The 17,974-nt window shown below is 36.0% G+C and overlaps 1 protein-coding gene across 1 annotated transcript in view; it reads left to right on the forward strand.

The window, feature by feature from the left end:
• The first annotated feature begins 293 nt into the window (after positions 1-293).
• The window catches only part of LOC140150455 (uncharacterized), a 50,900-nt gene continuing 33,219 nt past the window's right edge, over positions 294-17,974 (forward strand). The window contains exons 1-2 of the mRNA XM_072172474.1: positions 294-403; positions 3,750-3,790. Coding sequence (XP_072028575.1) covers positions 326-403; positions 3,750-3,790 — 119 coding nt within the window. The 5' untranslated portion in view covers positions 294-325. The remainder of the gene's footprint in view (positions 404-3,749; positions 3,791-17,974) is intronic.

Below are 17,974 nucleotides of genomic sequence, written 5' to 3' on the forward strand. Positions count from 1 at the left end.
AACACAACACGTAATGTGCTGGAAATAAACTCAATGATACACGGAAATGTTGTGAATTGTGATCTAGTGCCATGTGACAATTATCAGTGATAACTGATTTGTTCTTGATACAAACAACTTTGTCAAATTGTCATATTTGTAAATTGTTGTGGCAATAAATTTAACTTGGAATTTGTTTGGGTCAGGCTTGTGAAATATAGACTCAGAATCGCAAACTAAAACTACAGCTGCCAGTGAGTCTTTTATTTTCAGTGGAGCTACAATTTGATTTTTGTTTCATATTTGTTTCTTTGAAGGTTGAATAGTACAAGACAATATTTTCAACATGCTACAGACGGGAATAACATCGTTTCATAGGAATATAGTTTTATTGATTTCTTGCCTGCTCTTTCTGATCACCAAGGTGAGTATATCACTTATCAGCATGTGCATGATGCATGGCATGGGTGGAATTAGTGAGAAACATCCCACCGTTGCGTCCTTTATCATATTTATATGGGTGTCTATCTCGCTATGGTACATGGTGAGAACTCATTTTGTACATTTCCCTGATAGCAAGTGCCGTCAAGAGGCGTCCACACAAATTCAATTACTGCGGGGAAAATCTTTCCTGCAGTGCGCCGTGACGTGTCATGTTGGCTCCCAATCTAGCATGCCGTGCGGTCGCGGATAAACTTACTTGGGACCATCCGCTACATGTTTCAGGGCTATTTATCAGTGGCGTGCCGTGGCTGCCCCAACCCGGGAGGCTGAAGAAAATTCAATTTTGCCGCCCCTTCCTCAACAGCCCGAAAGGTTGACCCAATTTTTTTCTCGGTCATTTGAAAAAGTGAAGAGCAAAAAAAAAAAGAAAAGGGGTTTCAGGCGCTAGCACCCTAAAAGCAGCACTTTTTGCTTTTTGATGTATAGTACCATTTTTTCAAAAATTTTTATGCTTTATCAAATTTTTCCGCCCTTTTGTATAAATTACTAATTCTTTTTGCCTTCTCCATTGTTTTTGCCGCCCCTTCATTTTGGCCGCCCCTTGCTTTTACCCCGGGGGGCTGGCGCCCCCAAAGTCCTCCCAAAAAAATATGCATATGTTTATTGTCCAACTTAGTTGAGAGTCGTGTTCCGTTTTGTAAAAATGTCAATAACAGTCAATATCTGTGCTGACGAAACTAAGTTAGACGTGGACAACTAGGTGGAATGGTGGATGGATAAAAAACAATAAGCCCAGCATAATTCTGTGACACAACACATACAATTTGAAGAAAAGATTAAAACGGCATCTGGAATCTGGTAGTTACTCTCAATCTCAATGCTTCCTGATTGAAGCCAGACGAGAGGGCATTTCGTGATCCACAGCCTCATTCCCCCCACTTGAAATGTCCCCCAATCGATTGCAAAATTTAGAAAATCCCATAAATAGGAAAATTGCTAATTTTAATAAGAAATGGCTTGTGTCCTTCAATCAGACCTGGTGCCCCCAGCCCCCATCATGGTCGATGCCACCAATCAGAAGGCTACCCCAAGGTATAATGCCTAATAATGGTGACCACTACAAATCTTTATTCAATATTACTGAAAAGAAAAATACTTTTTATCATCACTTTGTTTTGTTGTTTGAAGCTTGAAAAGTTACACAAAATACATGTATATATACATGTATTTTGACAGAAAACTAAAAAAATATATCTGGTATAAGGTCAATTCAAATTTGTCATCAAACCACATATTATCAAAATTAAAGCCCCTGATGACTAAAGCAAGCTAAAACTGAAAACCGTTTTGACATACATCTTGTCAAAGATTGACTTTCATCAAAAACGTTCAGCCAACATTTGATGCATTTAACAAAACAGCATAGTCTCATGATAGAGCAGCTTTTCTATTGGAACTGCTATCAAAATCCCTCTAAAATTCAATATTGTGTGTGATTCTCTCATCACAAAAATAAATTATATATTTGGGTCAAGTGAAGTATAGACATTCAGACAACAATTATGTAGATTTCCTTGACCTATATTTTACTTTTAATTACCGGTAATATCTAAATTATGTATTGTGTTAGTACCAATTTTGCTGATGTGTAAACTAGGGTTTGCCTTTTGTACCTGAAATATTAAAAAACAATATCCTATTCCTTGGATGTCTGATTTATCGACAATCAGTAAACACGTACGCAAAAGAATTTGTTTGAGCCAACCCTGATTTCATCTGTTTTATATTCCAACACTGGAGTCTGGATGGTTGCACTCATTGCTGCATTGAAAACAGATTTATACAGTGGCAACTCGTTAACACGAACCCTCTTAACATGAAGTTCCTGGTAACAAGAAGTATGTTTTACATTCCCAAGCATACATTTCACATGTTATTAGAACTGGATAACACGAACTCCTGATAACAAGAAGTAAAATTTGAATTCCGCACAACTTCGTGTTAATGCGTTTCCACTGTATTAGATGATGGTATTAAATACAGAATACCTGAAGCCTATTTTTTAGAATAGGTAAATAATTGACAACCTTGAAAGAACTGAAAATGTTCTGACATGTTCTCTGAACAAGCTGAAACACATACAAAATTTAAGGAAGATTAATGAATTGTCAACAAACAAACAAATAATAATTAAAATTATTAATAAAAACCATCCGGCAAAGACCACAGCAGCTGAAGGGAGTATCCCATTATGCTTTGCGGTACCATTACAGAACTGATTGTGCCATAAAAAATGTACACAAAATCCTACACTTAAAAATCAGGGAAGCTTAGACTTTTGTTTGAAAAAATATCAGCCATAGAGTATTGTGATTCTATCAATAGCTCTCAATATATAAGCGGCTCTTGTTTATATTTTGTATATTGCTATGGAGCAAGCAGATATACTGCAATGCATGATGGGATACATTTGTACTCCTTTCAGCTGCTGTGGGCAAAGACTATTGAAACTATAACCATGATCACATTAAATCATCTATAATGACTAGAATTTAGCATTCTGGATTTAATAAATATTTCTTCAATTGAGAATAATATTTCCAAGGTGAAAGGGCCAAGGAGGAAAAAGAGAAGACGAAAATGATGAAGAAGGGGGGGGGGGCATAGTCGGAGAAGGAGCAGAAGTTACGAGGAAGGGGCACTTTAATATTGGTGGTATACATGTAGGTCCTGCTAAGCATCGTCTAAGTGTATCGAGGGTTGTTAAAGCACACTGGTTTTTATTTTTGCACATTAGTGACATTACATACATATTCTATAGTGAAATTAAGTTTAAATTAAACTGGATATTTATAGTAGATAGTGATTTCCTTTCATGTTCAATTTAGCCAAATATTACAATAAATTACATGTTCGATTAGCCAAAAATCAATTTTGGCCTCTAGATAGTTATAGACATGTCTCAAATGTCAAGGCTTTATGAGAGTCTAGAGATACATGATGTTATCATAGAGACAAAAGGAGCTAAATTACTTCATTAATCCCTATACAAAACACTACCTATTGAGCAATGGAGGCCCTGCATGCTTTTATCGATTGGCTCCAAACAAAGGATTTGAACCGGTGTCCTTCACCGTAATCATGGTGCAGTGCAGTCCATTCAATCAAATGTTGCCATCAACCTATTTGGTCGTAGTGTATTTGATATGTGTGTGAGACGAACTGTCACTGTAGATTGCAATCATGCTTTTGTTGAATGTGTTTGAGTAGTCTGCCATATTTACGGTATGATATGTTAACAATTACTTTTTTTCCATTTCCTTCAGGTTACTGGTGATGAAAAATGTCCTGGAACTGACAATGTATAGTAAGTATCAGTAACTTCCATAAGATGGAGAAATTATTTAAAAATAAATGTTACAAGAGCCGAAAATCATCTTCATGCCAGATGTGCATGCCCAGTTGTAAACGTACACTTAATGTGTCCAAATAGGTCCACATTTTAAAGTACAATGCACATGTATAATATATGACGGATAAAAAACACATTGTTCTACAGGCCTTACCATCCTAAATTTTGTATTTTGAGGATTTTTTTTAAAGCTGTTTGAAGGCCGAAGTGGATTGATTATGACTGAATTTGTTTTTAACAAGTTCTGTCAATTTTCAAAATATTTAACTTGCAAAAATTGTTCAGATTTTTTTTCTTCTGATTTTTCAATCTACATGTTAGCTCTTGATCAGAGCCCTCGCAGTACCTTAGAAGATCCAGTGATCCCCAAGTAAAGATCCCCCCCCCAAAAAAAAAACTCCCAGCAGTACATGTACATGTACAGAGCTTGCCAACAAGTCACCAACAAGTAAGTAGGACCACTATGCAGTAGGACCACTATGCAGTAAAGATCACTGTCTGCCTAAGATATTGGTCTACAAAACCCACCAACCGCGAAAGTCCACTCACCGAGCCGCCAGGCGAGGTCCCTACAGCTGGTCCCTACTATTAGTGTCAGAGGGCATATGGCATGGTTTTTCATTTTTTGTTTCAATTGGATGGAAAATAGGTTGGCTTTGGAGCAAAGCTATCTACATGTATGTGTGATTTTTTTTGGCTCATTTAGCCTTTTCCATAAAAAAAGTCCTGACAGGCCAACCTATAGAACAGGTGTTTTTCCCATCGCTTACCAAAAGGCCCAAGTTTTTTAATTGTTTATGAAATCCCCCAAATGTATATGTGTGTCGGGGTAGGGCTTAGTAATGTCATGATGACTTTACAGTTTTTACTTGCAAGCTGATTTTTTGAGGAGAAGATGTACAGCATCAACTGTGATCGGATAAGTGCGGACCTCTACAAGCGTGTTTTCTCTGACAGCAGGGTTCGTAGCGGTCATTAAATTCCTTAAAAGTCAGTGAATTTGAAGCAAGGTCATTAAAGTCATTAAAAGTCATTAAATTTTGTAGAAAAGTAAAAAAGTCATTAAAAGTCTTTGAAATATATTTGTATGAAGGAAAAAAATAAAAATCGATGTATTTTAATAATTATTTTATTTAATTTATGATTACATACCTGCCAACCGTTCCGCTTTTGGCAGAACTGTTACACTTTTTAAACCTCAAAGTCGGTAAAAAGCGGAACTTCCGCTTTTCCCGAGAAAAAAGAAATATAAATGATGATTCTTTCTGGACACATATATTTCCAATTTTAAAATGAAAATTCCTTAGAACCCTGACTGGATGACTAGGCTAGATAATGGTACTCATTTAACATGCATGTGGTCACCTTTTCATGCCCAAAAGACTCCCAAAATTGATGCATTTTGGTCGATTATCGGACCTGCATGTTATCAGGTTTTGCGTTCAAAAACTCATCTCTTTTTCCTCAATGAATATTACCTTAGTAAGAAGTATGTAATGTGTATTAATGAACGATGACGTTTGAGATGATGCTGGACTGATGTCGTGTAGGCCTATAATGTATACTCTAATATCAAGTCATGTTTAAGTCTAAATTAAATTGAAGCAAACTTGGGTCAAAGGTTTGATATGAACCTTTTAGCTGTATCCTTTGGCTTTGTGTGGCCATCAGTCGGGGTGGACTTGGGGTGGGGGGTGGGGGTGGGGGAGGTTGGGTGGGGGTGGGTAAGTGTGTGTATGTATTTCCCTTGGGATAGGCCTACTATTTTAGTCCCAATTTGTAGTGACATCACTCTGTATGTTTAACATACTGAATTTTACAAATTACTTTTATCATACAATGTATTCTTCATGCACATTAGTACCCCCCATGTGGGCCCCTCCCACATACCCGAAGGTGGGGGGGGTCAAAATTTGATGAATCATTGTTTTTATATTGCGCATTATATATATATCAATTTCAGTCATGTAGGCCATGTTATTAGGCAAAAAAACAACTTTGAAGAATGTCTGTCATGTACCAAAGTATAGGAAACTGAAAACTTTAAAGCATGTTTTCTGGAAGACGGAAGCACTTTTCATTAAAAGTGTAAAACAAGCCAGGAGCTTTGAAATACACATTAGTACCCCCTCCCCATGTGGGCCCCCTCCCACATACCTGAAGGAGGGGTGGGGGCAAAAATTTAATGAATCATTGGTTTTATATTGCGCATTATATATATAAATTTAGGTCATGTAGACCATGTAAAAAAAAAAAAAAAAAAACTTTGAAGAATGTCTCTCATGTACAATAGTATAGGAAACTGAAAATGTAAAACCCCTTTTTTAGGAGGAAGGAAGCATTTTTTCAAAAAAGTCTAAAACAGGTCAAAAATGGTGTAAAAACCCTCTGGCTTCGGGGCTTCATCCACTCGACCACGGGCTTTGCCCCTGAACCCCGCTGTTATATGCTCGGTCGCACAAGTGCTCCCGTGCAATATGTGTTCCACTTTTGGGGTTTCTGGGGTTGGCAGGTATGTGATTATTATGTATTACTTTATACTTTCCCGTTAGATAAATTAGAACAGTAGATTAGTTGAGTAACCCTTCCGAATTCAGCAGCTGAACCTGCAGGCTGTAGTATCAATGTATATTTGTATAGGGTAAAACTAACTGGTACTTATATTAAGAGGTACAAACATAACTGGTACTTATATTAAGATGTACAAACAATACTGTTCAACACATCCGAGGTATGAGATTTAATAAAAAGTCATTGAAAAGTGTATTTGAAAGTCATTAAAAGTCATTGATTTCACTGTGGTCTTGACACTATGAACCCTGGACAGTGCAATGCACCGTCGTCTATGGCCTCATATGCGATGGCCCAGAACCAGAATCAAATGTAGCAGTAACAAGCTAAACCATGCACACTGAACTAGAATGTAGACCTATATTTTAAAGATAATGCGCATGTCACCTTTGTTTCAGATGGACATTTTATTGTGAAAGGACCTATATGTCATTGTACAAAGCAATACAATGAAAAATAATTCCACATAGCCCCCGAATAAAAAGTATTTAATTATCTTTGTAATCCCTCAAAAAGCATTTTGTTTGAATTTTACATCTGAACTAAGTGCTATTCAATTTTATGGGCCTTTTTATTTTACATGAAAAGTCTATGGGGGTGACGATTAGAAATGGACGGCAATATTGAAAAACCCTAATTTGGGGCCATTTTAGACACTAAAATGACCATAAAAAAAAGAAAAGCACTTAGTTCAGATGTAAAATTCACACACAATGCTACCTAAGTGAGTACAAACATACCATAATTAAATACCTTTCATTCGGGGGCTATGTAGCAAAAACAAAAAATGTCCTATACCTGAATGGTTATGGAACAAAGGTGATGTACTACCATATAATTTTAAAATTGAATTTTAATAGTGCAGTTATATATACTGCCAATTTTTATTTACTGCACCACTGAATATTAATTTATGAAATTTGTCAAACAGCCAGCTGTGAACAATTATGATTGTGGAGCAAGTCAAATCATGCTGTATAAAGCTCCAGATGAAAGCAACTCTTAAAAGGCAATAAAAAGGCATAAAAGTTGTGTTTTTGCTGTGAATCAGAATATTAAACCTGTAACTAATACTGTAAGCAGGGTAGAAGCACCTATTATCATGGGGCTTAAGGGCTGGGGTATGAACGTTTGGACAGAATTTATTGTGGGACATTAGAGCACATCAGACATATCGAATTGCATTCTGAATACGAAGAATGTCATTCTGATATCAAATAATTTTGATTTTTTGAAATTCGCAATGTAATGCACATTTTATGGCAAATCATTAAAAATTGATATTTTTGATATTTAACAGTACTTGAAGTAAACTTTATAAATCTGATGATTTATACTTAAAGTGTATGTAGATGGGATGAAAAGCCGACGATCAATTGAAAATTTTGACCTTTCGTATTGAAGATATGGATTTTTTTCCCAAAACACCCAAAAAAATTAGGTCTTTTTGGGAAAAAATCCATATCTTCAATATGAAAGGTCAAAATTTTCAATTGACCGTCGGCTTTCATGCTTTTCCTCCCTGCTACATACACTTTAAGAATATATCATTAGATTTATATAATTTACTTCGAGGACTGTTATATATCAAAAATTTGACAAATATCAAATTTTTATAATTTGTCATAAAATTTGTATTATATTGTGATTTTCAAAAAATGAAAATTATTTGATATCAGAAAGACATGCTTCGTATTCAGAATGCAATTTGATAGGTCTAAGGTGCTCTCATGTCCCACAAAAAATACTGTCGAAACGCAATAAACGCTCATTCTAGATCCCTTAATGAAGATAGATTGCTATCTGCACAAGATGAGTGATGATCATCACCATCATGCACACACTGAGCCAGTCCCTTGGATCTCAAACAACCTCATCTATCAGGGCACAGTTCTTTAACCCCAATATGCAATACATGCAACAAATGACCCCTGAATGTGTTGGGTACACTAACTCATACTTCGCAGCTAGAGGTCAAATATTGAGCTGCGATTGTTGAATGGGGTTCACTGAATGATGCCAGTAGGTATGAGACCATATTGTGAGTATGTTTTTAAACAAGCTTTGGCTCATGTCAAGTACTGCAAATCGAGACGAAATGAAATTGTAATTGGCAGAATCATACATAATATGACATTTGAATCCTGTTGAATTTTGGTGTATCATATAGGATTGCATTTTCTGTTGTCGCATTGTGCATCACAGGATCTGTGTTGTGCATATTGCTTTGCTCTTGTTATTCAGTAAAGGGTCTAGGATTTTTACAAGACCTTAAATTTCTTGGTCATGCTTTTTGGTACTAAGATGAAATTAAAAATGGTGATGCATACATTTTCTCGGAAAATATGTGCAATTTAAGTTAGCAGATTTGTTTGGGGAGGAGAAGTGAATGCACAAAGTGTCCATGATAAAAAAAAAAAGTCTACTGGCAAACCAGGGTAGGAAATAAGTGGGTGGCTGGAATCTACATGTACATTGTAGTAGTGCTATTTGTAAGATATAGCTCCTAGAATTTCATAAAGCACCATGTAATTGTAAATCTACAGTGGCTGTTATTTTTGCAACATGTCCAAATGGGGAGGGGCACCATTATGTATCCTTAGCCCTGGGCACCACAACCCCTAGCTACACCACTGTGCTTTTGGTGGAAATGTCACAAATTTATTTGTGGGAGTGTCACTAATTTTCTTGAATATACATGTAGTAAGTACTAAACACAGTTTGTAAAAGGATTTTTTTGATTTGATTTGTTCGGATTTTGACAACCCTGGATAACCCAAGAAAGCCTCTATTGAAGCTTATTTCCATTGGGGTCCATTTGAACACCAGGATGGATTGGGAACAGTCAGGGGTTAACATTCTAATGGCAGCGGAATAAATGTAAAGCGCTTTGATACATGTGAAAGGCGCTATATAAATGTCAACATTTATTATAACATTTAACACCCTACTCTTTTCGAAATTAGCTGCGAAATACATGTACAGGTATGGCTCTCTGCACTTGGGAACGACGGCTTAACGCCCCTCCGAAGGACGGAGTACTTTCATGATTCATTTACCCAATTCTAAATGAACCATGGGGAGAGCGGAAGTCTGAATTTAATCTACAGAAGTTGCCAATTAATTTCAGACTTTTTTTCCAAGTCAATATCCCAGCAAATCGCCACCGCTGGGAATTGAACCCGGGACCTCATGCACTAAAGGCAAGTACCCTAACCATTGCGCCACGCTCTCCCATACAAAAGTACAAATTCTGAGAGTGACACTAATTTGGGTGTATATAGATTGGTGCATTTGTAACAGGATTTTTTGTACACATTGTGGGAGTGGCGCTAATTTGATTGAATATAGCACTATTATGTAAGTACATTTGTAAATGGACTTGGCGTACACATTCAGTTGCTTTCATGTGTTTCTTCTTATTGAATGCCTTGAATGTCTCCAGGGTTACATTTAAAGTAATTAAGTTTGTCTGAATGAATACAACATGATCATATAAATCTATAGCTAGTCTAGACACATACATGTACATGTATGTTGTTACAGATGCAATGCTGGCCCAAATACTGCAACGCTTAGATTGTAATGCATGAAATGTGCATGTACATGAAAATTTCCGAATTTTGCGAGTGAAATAGACTAACAAAATTTTCATGCTCGCAAGTATTTCTTTTCCCTCTAGGCCTTTGAGGTGAATGGGATAGTACTTGCCTATTTGTCAAGTTTCAGCCATTTAACTAAAAATGTAGTTTATTCTTAATGTTATACATTGATCTTCATACCTGGCCTGGATTTTATAGGAAATTAGTCAAGGAAGATAATAATCTCATATTTCCATAGGTCTTGTGGTTCTTGAGTTTTTAGGCCAATAGTGTATCAAAAAATGAAATTTTTGGGTGTTACCTCCCAAGAAAATTCACTGGGTGGAAAGGAAAACTTTATATCAAGCCTTAATCTCCTTATAGAACCTATACCATTATTCTTCTCTCGGTATCAATTGTGTGAAAATTACATGCCGCAAAAATGGGATTTTGTCGCATGCCGCAAAAGTAGAAAGGGTTTTCTTTAAATAGAAGAATATCATTAAGTATGTTTACATGTAGGGTCTTTGCTTTAAGTCCGTGTTGCAAATAGATCTGATACTATCATTTTTATTTTAATAGGACTTTATTTTTTATTACAGGAAGCAGGAGAGGGGCAACTTGACAATCTGCAGTCATATGTCTCAGTTGCCAAATGTATAGAAAATCAGAATAAAGTTTGATTATATGTTATCATTTATGCGCAATGCTGTCTACAGCAAACCTAAATCAATATTGCCATGGTGTATTGGTACACTGACATGCACTTGCATATAGGCAGCATATGGTCGAATCCAACGAAAAGTGTACACGGCATGTCCAGGGCCATAACTTAAAAGTATTAATCAATTGGCATTCGTTTTTATATTGTGTTTATTCGCCTTGATCATACGCTTCGCGCCATATATAATAAGACCCTCTTCTGTGAAAAATTTAGACACAGAGACCCCAAATCATGCTGTTTTTACCCATTTTTTCAAAATATTTCTTAAGGTATTTTTAAAAACATCTAAATCAGTTATGAAAAGAAGTCATTGGATTGAATCTAAATTGATTTCCTGAAAGGTGTGTATTCAAAGATTACCTGTTCAATCTTTCACATATTTGTACATAATTATGAATTTTTTGTGATAATTTTTTGAGTGGTATTTTTTTACATTACCTACGAATACAATTTTTCATAGCACTAGATATATCTTTTTAAAATGGAAATCACTAATAAATGCTTAATTGATACAAGCTTTGATATGTCCAATACTGAAATGCATTGCATTCGGACATCTTTATTATTGTGTTTAGCTGCCAGAAATTCTAAATGGCACAAAGGTAGGTTTGGTAAAAAATATGCATTACCTCCGAATACATGTTAAAAGCTGTGTCATTTCCACAAAGAGAGAGAATAGTAAACAATAGTTAAGCAACAGGTGCAGGGTAATACACTCTTTATTTCTACCAAGTTTCAATAGCTCATGCGTTTAAATATTTCTGAGATGTCAACAATAAAAGCAAGTATTCGAAGGTAAATTTCGGTAACCGAATGTTACCTACGAATACAATTTGACATCATGACAGTATTGTGAAACACCGCCGTTCATGCCAATGCCCATATTGGTACATAACGAAGGCCTGTATGTTTGCTATCAAATCATATGTCAATGAAAGTTGCGAATTCACATACATGCCCACCATGCAAAACTGAATACGGCTTAATTGTTGAAAAATATGTACTGAAATAGATGACGGTCTGCTCATTTGAAAGAAAAATCAGATTCAAAGAAGATTAGAAGGGGATAAATACTTGGATTTGTCAACTGTCATGTGTGCTTCATTTTAAATGTTTACCGACCTTCTGGTTTCTGAGTAATTTGTCTCCAAATTCATTTATTCGAAGGTAACTTTTGACGTTTTCGCTTAGGTTACCTACGAATACCATGGAAAAAAACGACTGTTCTCATTGTCTCATGATCTTGACAACACAGTGATGGACCCTGGTATAAAGCTAATTGTAGTTGCCCTCAAACGCAAGGCCACAAGACGTAACTGACTCCAAGATGGACTTCACAAGCCTGCAATAACGGTTTTAAGCGATTTGTGTGCAATTAATCAAATTAAAGTCACTTTAGTGCCTTTGTTTCTTACTTCAATCCTCTTTCAACCGCTGTGAACCGACATTATTAATACATGATAGGGTCTTAAGTATCAATAAACGCACATAAAGAAAATAATACATTCAAAGTGCTTTATAAAATGAAGTTTTGATTGCGATATCCACCAAAAGTCTAATTCTTACCTACAAATACTGAAATGTTACTTATTTAATACAGCATAATACATGACATGTGAAATGAAGTGTCCCTACCAATGGAAATTAATTGTCAAACACTTTAAGCGGTACCCCAGGACACTATTATTACCCATATACGGATTCATTCAACAATTATTTATTATGTAAAATTGCTGATTAACTACTTGTATATCAAAATGAAGTGGTCAAAATCTTGCTAAAAATGTTTGATCTACATGTAAGGTAATAGCATTTATTCATTTGGACGTACCATCTGAAAGTGATCTAAAAACTACCATTTTATTAATTCATTACCATAATAGCCAAATTTAAACCTTTAAACTCAATATAGATATTGTTAAATCGCTCATGTTACCTACGAATACCCGGGTTTCTTCACCTTTTCATTGTATAAAGCATTAGGTGTATGCGTATAATTCCTATTATATCCTTCATTCATAGATTCTTGTTCATTGATTGGTTAAAAGTGTGTCACATGATCAAAAATAAACACACTATTCTGTGAGGACGTGCAAAAAAGTACTATTTACGTCCGTAAATAGTACCTTCAAGCCGTAAATAGTACTTCTGGATATATACTATTTACGGATAGCAGCATACCCACGTCGCAGTCCATAAAGCATAACAATAACATTGAACGTCGGCATTGACTATGAGAGTATTTTGTCACTGCCGAGAAACGCACAACACAAAAATGGCGTAAATATAAATCAAGCTGGAGTGGGCTGCTACTGCTGAAGAAGATTCACGATTTCAGCTGTTTAATTTGAATTGTTACCAGTTCTAGCGCAGGAATATGTTTTAGACCAACACAGTCAGATTCAGAGCAATACTGACATGGTAAGCTTAGTAACAAACACTGACAGTGCGAGAGTAGTCTTGGACCGCCGGCCGCCTAGCCGGCCTAGTGCCGTGCGTACGGAGGCCTATATCCCGATGCGTGATGGCCTTCGAGTTTAGGCCTACAGGTAAATCTTTTTACATGTACATCTTTTCACTAATCTTTGTACAAATAATCTATGAATGACATGAATGAAGGCAAAGTGAAATGAAGATACAACTTGAACAAATCTACACTGACAATGAGTAAGCTTAAAAAACACATGAACATGCATGACATTACAGTGGGAGTCCATGCATAGGTCATACCTAGGCCTTTCTCGCAACATGGTGGAGTTTTCATGTAATCTTTTAACCAATCAATGAACAAAAAATCTATGAATGAAGGATATAAAACAAATATATACTGCCTTCATTGAGGTACTGGTTAAAACTATGGTCCCGCTGAGATCAATAGTACTATTTTCCTTCGAGGCTGCACCCCTCAGGAAAATAGTACTATTGATCTCACCTCGGGCCAATAGTTTTAACCAGAACCTCTCATGGCAGTATATATTTGTATAATATTCTTGAAAACATATATCCTACTCGTTCTCATACAATGTGTAAATTGATTCATACTCATTTGATAAATAAAATACAGAAACTGACCTAAACTTCATTTTCAAAAATAAACTAGCATAAATTGACAAAGATCATATTGATCGCGTTATAAAAATAAAAACAAATATTTTCTGGTTGAGCTAGCATTTTCCTGACACCCTGTGGTCTAAAAAAAAAAAAAAAAGCGTTAATGGGAATATTCCATTTGTTTTAGGTTGATTAGTATTGCGATAGTGAAAGCATCCTAGTGGTATTCAGTAGGTAACATTGGGTTTTGATATCACATTTACTATCACACGTCCTGGATTTATTTTTCAAGATTAGTAATGGCACTTTTGGTTCCTATAAGGCCAATATGTCATCAATCAATGGGCAAAAGGAAAAAATTGTGGAGACATTTTTATTTCAGACTTTTATTTTTGGCCCGTGGACACTTTTGGTTGGATTCGACCATATGTTATTGAATATATGATGTTCAAGGAATGGCTACATTAAAGCAACAAGTCTAGTCTGAATCTGACTTAGAAACAAAAGATTTTTGATACCTGTAGGTGCTCCAAAAACCAAGATGGGAGATGCCATTTTGTTATGGCCCTCTAGTATAATTTAGGATTTATGTGAAAATATTGCTTCAAATTAAAATAATCTTGCTCAAACAATTTGGGGGTACCTCTGAATGGCTGCATTTATAACAGGTACATGGATGGCTCTGAATGAGTGTAAACAATCAGAATTTGAATTTAATATTGTATCTTATATTTGAAGCCATACTCAGGGGGGGCCGGCCAAGATTGGCTCAATTTTGACGTCGTCGTTGGTTTTACACGTAAACACAAAAATGTCTCAAATTATTCCAAAACTGTACGTATGTTATTAAGCACTATTTTATCAGTCTAAATCCGTTGAGGTTCGCCAGTGAACCTCATTGTAAGTACTGTTTTTTTTGATTTTTTTGTATGAATAACGCACGATATGTTACGATATATACTGAAAATTTCCGCTGTGTGTATCAATGAGTTTACGTGGTGTAGTGGTTACGGATCTCGCCTCCCACGCACAGGGTCCCGAGATCGATTCTCATCCCCGGCGATGATTAAAAATTTTTTCTTCTTTTTTCTTTGAATTTAAAATTATTTATTTTCATGTGAAAATGTATATTGCACTGGGAAATATATTTAGTGCATTTTTTTCTGTAATGGGGCCACCCGCCAATAGAGCTAAAACGGATCTTGGCTCCGGGAAAAAATAATTGCGTCCATCGTGCAGTTAGTGTTGCCGTCATATTGTCTGTTTTGTTTACGCTTTTGGCTGTTGCCACATTGAATAATGTAGTCCACCATCGTCTGGCCATACTGTAACATTTGCTGAGGAGAACACCCTCAATGTTTTTCAAACTTCTGTTTTTACATGATTGTAAAAATTAATATAACCTGCAAAAACCAAGGCTTTGCGTGCTGTAGTTGTGACAAAATCTGAGATTTTGAATAAAACATGAAACGATGTTTGATTATTATGATGGCAATGTTAGTCGAATGCATATATGATGTTCATAACACAGTACATACTCATAGTGCAGGATAGTAATTTACTTTGCATTGACTCATCTGTTTGGGCCAAAATTAAAAGAGGACATATTTGACAAAGAAAACTTAACATTTTCCGAGAATTTTTTTTTTTTTTATGCAGGGACAGCCTTTTGAGGAGATTGAGAGCAATCACTCTCTGCTGCTCTCCTTAAATCTGATATAGGAGAGTGATTTTTAGCTCTCCTTAGTTGCAGATGACCATTCTCTCCTTGCATTGTATTGTAAATGCTCTAAACAGATCTCCTTGAAGGCTCCAGAAGATCTACATGTATTTAATGCTCTCCTGCAAAGTCCAAAAGACAGCCCCTGTTTATGGAAATATTACAATATGGCTGTATTGTATATAGTTTCATCATTGAAAAATGTAATTCAAAAGACCAACCAACCCAGAATGATAGATTTTATAACAATATTATTTCACAGCCTTGACAAAGTTGTTACAACTTATAAACCAAGCCAGCGGTAAATCTCACACTCGGTAACATAAGTCCTCTGTAAGCAAGTATGAGGTAGCATCTCATTATGAGCCAGCTAGACGGTACTCTTGAAAGCACATGATATTGATCCAGATCAAGGAAATCTATTCCGGATTCAAGGAAATTGCTATTCTTAGTACTGGTACTCTTATAGTGTCTTTTATATTTGAGCAACAAATCGATGGATTAGTAGCACAATTGTACAAATCATATGACCCATTCTTATACATTGTAGTACCCTCCAAATATATACCCCCCCCCCCCCCCGGGGGGTCACTCCAATTGTGGCCTGTACACCATCCGCTATAATAAAACGCGCGTAAAAGGGTAGTTTTTTGGAATGGCAACGACACGCGCGTATCGTGTTTAGGTGTCAAAAACATGAAAAATTGGAAAAAAGGGTAGCAAAATTGCAATTGCTAATACGCGGAAATGAAATTTAGGGTATGAAATTTGATGCAAGGAACAAAATCCCTGTTTAGGGTGTGAAAACAGGCGCGTTTTAGCCGAGGGTTAAATCCTTGTTTAGGGTGCTTTTCAAAAGTTGATTATCGCGGATGGTGTACAGGCCACAATGGGAGTGACTAAATAAATGACTAAATAATATGGGACTTAAGAAATTGACAAATGAGGACAAAAATGTGACTTTTCCCCGGAATGCCCCCTCGCTCTTAAAAATTGGCTACACTGCTGGATATCAAATTAGATATTTTGGTATCGCTGGAAATCTCAAGGGAAATATTAGGTTTGAACCGGAAACACATTTTGTTTGAATTTAAATTGTAAACCAAAATGTGTCTAAAGCATGAAGTTGTTGATTTGATCATCTTCCTTTAATACTACCTGTAATATATAGTCAAGCGTGGGTAGTTATATGGTGCTCATTATTTTGACTTGATGGCAACAATTAGACCTAATTCTTTTCACCAGACTGTTGTACTTTTAATTTGACGCAAGGGAATAATAGTGTAAAGGCCGCTACAGACTCGGAGTACCGTTGTCTTTGTTGTTAACTTATTTCTATACCCAACTTAAAGACTGATTGGATTCGCTAAGCTGAATTGATCCACATTGTAATTTGTACTGTGGGTAGTGCATTCATAACTGTAATGTTTAGCAGCTTAGCCCAGCTTGTGTTACACAAACACATGTACCACAGTTCATTTTTCAATTTGTGTGATGTACTGATGTTAATGAAAGTGCGGTGTTGTGATGACAGTGCTTCATAGCACACACTGTAGCAAATTGTAATTTCAGTTCTTAGATGTTAAACATGTCAGGGCAACAAAGAGAGAAATTAGGTTGGGGAATTTGATAATGGGTGTAATCATTTCCAAGAATTGCGGATTTGTGTAAAATTCATGACAGGTTGTCTATTTTGATATGCATAGCTTCAGAATTTTGGTAAATCACATTTGTCATTTTAAAAGAGGCATTTTATTACACATTCTACATGTATGTGTTTTGCTTTGTGAGCAATAGATTAGTCATGTTCCCATTATCCAGTTAAAACATACTCTGGCATAATTAATAATAATTACTCCTAGTTAAAAACCAATAAAAAATAGCAATAATAATAATAAATTGATGATGCTGATGGCAATATGCGGAAATATTGGGGTGAATATGGTGAAAGGGGAACTAGACATACTTTGGTATCCCGGGTTTGGTATTAGATTATAGTTTGTTCAGCTTATTATTGGCGAAAATTATTCGGGTTTTTTTCGCATTAATTCACATAAGCATGCACCAGTCATGCAATGTGCAACTCGCATAATTCTATATCAATACGTAAGTTTCATTATTCCGCTGAACAAACTTTAATTAATAGATTTGTGCAAATTGCCATAAGTCGGCCTGATTAAATCATTTGGCCTGCATCCTAATTATACTTCATATTGATTCCTGTTTCTGTATTCATTACACATAAATTACCAATTAAAAGCCAAGTATTTAATTTGTATTTCAATTACGGAAAAGAAAACTTCTTCGGTTGGGTCGTGGGCCTCTTGTGTTTTTTACCTCCATAAAAGAGGTTTTCTGCATCGTACATGTATCTGCATAGTCTGCGCTACATGTACATCTACATTGGGAACCACACACTCTTGGAAACCATAGCTCTGCTCGCTATTTGTTGGGCATCGCGGTTTGCGACTCGCAGCTCGTGTCCCCCTCAT

The sequence above is a fragment of the Amphiura filiformis genome, chromosome 4 (assembly GCF_039555335.1).
Source record: "Amphiura filiformis chromosome 4, Afil_fr2py, whole genome shotgun sequence".
Classification (NCBI taxonomy): Eukaryota; Metazoa; Echinodermata; class Ophiuroidea; order Amphilepidida; family Amphiuridae; genus Amphiura; species Amphiura filiformis.